The 6107-nt window shown below is 45.9% G+C and overlaps 1 protein-coding gene across 1 annotated transcript in view; it reads left to right on the top strand.

Moving 5' to 3' along the window:
• The window catches only part of LOC136588412 (NXPE family member 4-like), a 114981-nt gene that overhangs the window by 66934 nt on the left and 41940 nt on the right, over positions 1 to 6107 (top strand). Inside the window, exon 3 of the mRNA XM_066587600.1 lies at positions 2080 to 2792. Within this exon, the coding sequence (XP_066443697.1) occupies positions 2080 to 2792 (713 nt within the window). The remainder of the gene's footprint in view (positions 1 to 2079; positions 2793 to 6107) is intronic.

Here is a 6107-nt window from a genome sequence, read left to right as displayed (position 1 = left end):
GTGTTTCTGTGCATACAGATGTGCACACAAAAACACGTTCCTATTGGAAAAATAGGTTCCCTACGGTGTGTTCACATGTCCATGTTTTAAAGGCATGCAAATGCACATACCTGCAAAACATAGGACATGCGTGCACCATAGGTCCTTGGTGCACGTCAATATTTCCTAGGGGGAAGTCCCCTTGTCACTGAACACTTTGACAGCATTGTCATAGTGATCAGTGCCAAGAGGACTCCCCATGGGGAGTAAAGAATTCCCTGTCACAGCTGTGAAAAAAATTGAATTCAATGAATGGCGAAGCACTGCCTGTGATTGGCTGAGTGCTGTGACCAATCACAGGCAGCCCTCAGCTGTCATTCAATGAATGACTGAGAGCTGCCTGTAATTGGCTGAGTGCTCAGCCAATCAGATACAGCCCTTTCAGCAGGCAGGGATTTTAAATCCCCGCTTGCTGAAAGAGCTTCAGAGCAGTGCAGGCAGAAGATAGGCTAGACACGCCTAAGCCCCGGAGGCTGAAGAGAGGTGGGTATAATTTTTTTTTTAAACATTCTAAGGATGATTTTCAGGGAAGGGCTTATTTTTAAAGCCCTTCCCTGAAAATCCCTGCAGGGCTTGCCAGCAGCCCATTGCTTTCAATGGGACTGCAGAAGTACCGGTCCAATTGAAAGCAATGGGAGAACATCGCAATCCTCTGCCACAGCTGTCACAGCTGTGACAGCTGTGGTATGGGATTCTTTACTCCCCGCAAGGATGAAGAAATCCTTTGCCATGGCTGTGACAGCTGTGACAGGATTCTTTACTCCCTGCAGAGAGTTCTCTTGGCACTGATCACTGTGACAGTGCTGTCACAGTGTTCAGTGACAAGGGGACTCCCCGCGGGGAATAATTACACGGCAGCGCCAGAGAGGTGAGTATATCTATATATATATATATATATTTTTTTTTTTACACAAACAGGGATAATTTTCAGGGAAGGGATTATATTTAAAGCCCTTCCCAGAAAATCACTGCAGGGGTTGCCGGCAGCACATTGCTTGCAATGGGCACAGAACTGCATTCACACGTGTTTGTGCACGTACACGGGTGCACACTTTTGTGCACACCTATGTGCGGCACACGCACACACTCGTATGAATGCACCCTTAGGCCTTAGTCACACGGGCGTTTTTTCGTGCGATTTGCACATCGCATGACGGATGCGCATGCGCAAATTGCGTGACCGGCGCCGAAAAATCGGCCGAAAAAATGCCCGAAAATCTGCTCCTAGCCGCGTTTCATTAGAAACGGGCCAGAGCTGTCCAGCGCATTGCATTCAATGGAGCCGGCAATACAGTGGCAGAGAAGAATGATTTGTATTCTATATGTTCTCAATGGGGTCGGCGCTGCTGCCGCCGGCCCCATTGAGCGCATATAGAGAAGAGAACAGGAATCGCAGATCGCACATAGGTGCGATCTGCGATTTCTGTTCTATAATTTATCGGACGAGCGCATAAAAAGCGCTCATGTGTCTGATACCATTGCAAAGCAATAGTTTTATAAAATCGCCAGACGCATGCGCATGCGCAAATCGCGACTAAAAACGCCCGTCTGACTAAGGCCTTAGAAAGAACAAATCTGTTTTTGTGATTTCATTAAAAATTTATTCTTTAGACAGATATTCCTATTAATTTAAGTAAGAGTGACTACCAGATGAAGTAAAGATAAGTGTATGCTATAAGAAAAACTTTTCAATTGATTTTTTTTTATATTCCATCTTCAGTACACTACAGTTTTGACCTGTTTCATATATTAAAGTACTGTCCCAATAATATATATTCACTGGGTTGCACAGAGATTGAAAGAGAGTGCAACTTCTTTTGATATGGGCGATAGAAGCATTATCCTTAATATGACATTCGATGGAACATGGCATGATCTTAGATTGGTTTACTTCTTGTTAATTCTCATGTATTCCTATGGTTGACTTATTATAAAGTTATACAACTTTGAACTTATCCTAATATGGTTGTGGATAGTCATTTTCAATAACTTTACATCACATATGACTTTTCTAATATCTTCAACATTTTTGTTTTTAAGTTTAAAACATTATTCACTAAAGATCAAAAACCCAAAAGCCATGAAATAAGAAATTTTACTGTGACCACCATGACTGGATCAGAAGATGGCCTTCGAAGTATAGAAATCTTCAACAAAATATCTGTCACAATTCCAAACCTTACCTTGACTGACCTAAACAAAGTCTCCTGTGCCAAGAGGAGCAGAGCCACCATAGTCCATCCTCAAGAGAGGTACTGTGTTGGAGACAAGTTAACTGTTCAAATTGACATATTTGATTATTTAGGTTATAAGAAAACATATGGAGGAGACTTCATGAAAGCAAGAATCTCCACACCTAGTCTCAAAGCTGCTACATCTGGGAAAGTTGAAGATTTTAACAACGGAACGTATCATGTCCATTTCACCTTGTTTTGGAAGGGCAGAGTTTATATTTCTGTTGTACTTTACCACCCAAGTGAAGGGGTTGCAGCTTTATGGAGAGCAAGAAACAAGGACTACGGTCTTATAGACTTCATAGGTACCTTTGTGAATGAAAGTCAACAAGTCAATAGTGAATGTGGATTCCAGCTGAACTCTAAAAAAAACATATGTGAATATAGCCATGCAGAAGACCATGAAGCATTTTACTGCTACAAGCCAGATTCTATGAGCTGTGGGTCATTATCTTATCTCCAGTCCTTCAACACGGAACTCTCTTTTCTCACTCCACTGGAAAAAATGCTATTTAAAAGGTAACAATGTGGTGTACTAGTTTTTTTCCCTAATATTTTGTTGTGGAGATGTATTTTAGGGTGCCCCGTTTACAAAGAGGTTTGCATTCCCAGCCTTAATGGTCTATGTGAGGAATGACTTTTGGGGTAAAATTGACCTATACCAGAAAATTACTCCTTGTGTTGATCCTTACTGAAATACTGATACAAAAATACAAGGGCAGGTAAAAACACCACTTTGAGGCCTTAGTCAGACGGCGATTTTTCGCGCGATTTGCGGATCGCATGACGGATGCGCATCCACAAATCGCGTGACCGGTGCGCGCAAGTCGCCCGCAAATCGCCCGAAAATCTGCTCCTAGCCGCGTTTCATTAGAAACGGGCCGGAGCTGTCCAGCGCATTGCATTCAATGGAGACGGCAATACAGCCGTCTCCATTGAAAGCAATGCGCTGCGGGCGAGCCCGGGATGAATTGTCGGTAAGGGCTTAAATATATAAGCCCTTCCCTGCAATCCATCCTAGAATGTGTTAAAATAAAAAAAAATTGTATACTCACCTTCTGCCGGCAGCCGGAGCTCCGTGCGGCCGTCCTGCAGTGGGTGTGAAGGGGGTGTGAGTCAGACCTGCCCCCTGATTGGCTCAGCGCTGAGCCAATCAGAGGCATGCCTCACTCACACCCATTCATGAATTCATGAATGGATGTGAGTCAGACCTGCCCCTGATTGGCTCAGCGCTGAGAGGCAGCAGTCACTCACCCATTCATGAATTCATGAATGGGTGTGTGAGTGTTTTCAGCCTCTGATTGGTCAGGGCTGTGACCAATCAGAGGCAGATCATTCAGCAGGCGGGGATTTTAAAGCCCCGCCGGCTGAATAGTGCCAAGAAGCAGTTCAGGAGAACTGACAGCGGCCGCGGCTGGACTCTGGCTGCAGCGGAAAGGTGAGTATACAATTTTTTTTTATTTTAACACATTTTAGAATGAATTGCAGGGAAGGGTTTATATATTTAACCCCTTCCCGACAATTCACCCCGCGCACGCCGGCAGCCCTTTGCTTTCAATGGAGCGGCTGTATTGCTGCTCCATTGAATTCAATGGGCAAACATCGTTCTTCTCTGTCACAGCTGTTACAGCTGTGGCAGAGAAGAATGATTTGTCTTCTATATGTTCTCATTGGGGTCGGCGCTGCTGCCGCCAGCCCCATTGAGCGCATATAGAGAAGAGAACAGGAATCGCAGATCGCAGATAGGTGCGATCTGCGATTTTTTGTTCTATAATTTATCGGACAAGCGCATAAAAAGCGCTCATGTGTCCGATACCATTGCAAAGCAATGGTTTTATAAAATCGCCGGACACATGCGCATGCGCAAATCGCGCGAAAAATCGCCCGTCTGACTAAGGCCTAAAGCAGCATGCAGACATGCAAAATGCTCTATTGAGGAGGTTGCACACACGCAAAACTACTAATGAACAACACTTTTCACACTTACCCAAGCCTCAAAATGCATTCAGGGAAAATGAGATCTCACTTTCAGTGCAGTAAATATAATAATGCAATTCATAATTCATACAATTAATATTTGCAGATAGCTTTTTTTTTTTGCTTGTACTGTATGCCATAGCCGTGGCATATGTGCACTTGAACATTGATTTTATTAGTAGTGAGTAGAGATGAGCGAGCACCAAAATGCTTGGGTGCTCGTTGCTCGAGTAGAACTTTTCGTAATACTCGAGAGCTCGTTTCGAGTAACGAACCCCATTGAAGTCAATGGGCGACTCGAGTATTTTTGTATGGGACCGATGCTACGAATAGCTGATGACTTGTCAAACAGCAGAAAACATCCGAAAGTCATGGAAACACCACAGAAATGGATAGGGAAGGGCAGGGGCAGCATGCATGGCTGCATCTAAGGCTCCCAGGTCCCACTATTAAGCCACAATGGGGGCAAAAGTCTGGCGTCACTTTTCTAACAATTTGTACTTTGGACAAACCCTCATTAGCAAGGCACACCTTAGCTAAGCACCACACTACCTGCAACGAAGGACAATCACTGCCTGCGGGTGACACTGCTGCCTCTTCTCCTGGGTTACATGCTGGCTTTGCTGTCCAACCCCCCCCTCACGATCCTGCGTCCACAAGCGCACCCAAAAGTTTTCCTGTGCAGCGTTCAGCTGCCCTCATGCCACACGCTCGCTTCATAGCCACGCCACCCTCATGTCTATTTATAAGCGCGTACTGGATGAGCAGGAACCTGAGGCACACACTGCAGAGGGTTGACAGGGCAAGGAAGCGACCCTCTTTGAAAGTGGGGGCGATAGCCCACAATGCTGTTGAGAATTTATGATAAATTGACGTACGATCATCATTCCAATCCCGTGCCACCTCCGTCGCAAAATTGTCAGGAGCCGCAAACGTGGGCATAAAGGGGACTCAGGTGCCAGCACTTCTATACATCTCCACAATGCAGCAATACTCTGTGTGGGAAGCACGCGAGCGGGCCCAGGGTCAGGCTCGGTCCCAGCCTCCACCTTGTGTGGCCCATGGTGCCGCGAGTTACATAGCAATGGGAAATCCATGTGTCCCCACACAGTTCATTCTGTGTAGGTGTCAGATAGCTCAACACCTCAATGGAAAGTCTTTGAGTTCCTTGGGCTTGCCTATGCTGTCGGTGCACAAAGATGGTATTACACAAGAAGAAATCAGAGTGCCCAAACATGGCAGAGTTTCACCCTGCTAAGGGCCTCGGCCTACATTTCTCCCCTAGTCAGTTAGTGTGCTTGTGCCAGACAGGTAAAACAACACAATGGGAAGTCTTTGTGCACTCACAGCATAGGCGAGCCCAAGGAACTCATGCATGGTATTACACATGAGGAAATCTGATTGCCCAAACATGGCAGAGTTTCACCCTGCTAAGGGCCTCGGCCTACTTTTCTGCCCTAGTCTGTCAGTGCGTTTGTGCCAGACAGGTAAAACAATGCTATGGGAAGTCTTTGTGCACTCACAGCACAGGCAAGCCAAAGGAACCCAAGGAAAGTATTAAACATGAAGCAATTACAGTGCCCAAACATGGCAGACTTTCACTCCGCCGAGGACCTCGGCCTCTGCACACACCCTCAGCAATCGTGGGCATAAAGCGGACTCCGATGCTAGTACATGCTATGAACGTCTCATTAAATCAGTTATGGTTGCGTTCACCGCTCCAAAGACTGGATTAACCAGGAAGAAGTTCAACAGGCCCAACCTGGCGCAGTTGCATTTCCCCCAGGACATTGGCCTCTGCCTACACCCTCAGCAATCGTGGGCATAAAGCGGAGTCCGATGCTAGTACAGCAGTGA

This window comes from Eleutherodactylus coqui, chromosome 13, assembly GCF_035609145.1.
Source record: "Eleutherodactylus coqui strain aEleCoq1 chromosome 13, aEleCoq1.hap1, whole genome shotgun sequence".
Classification (NCBI taxonomy): Eukaryota; Metazoa; Chordata; class Amphibia; order Anura; family Eleutherodactylidae; genus Eleutherodactylus; species Eleutherodactylus coqui.
The sequence above is the reverse complement of the archived record's forward strand: the minus strand, read 5'-3'. Positions and strand labels throughout refer to the sequence as shown.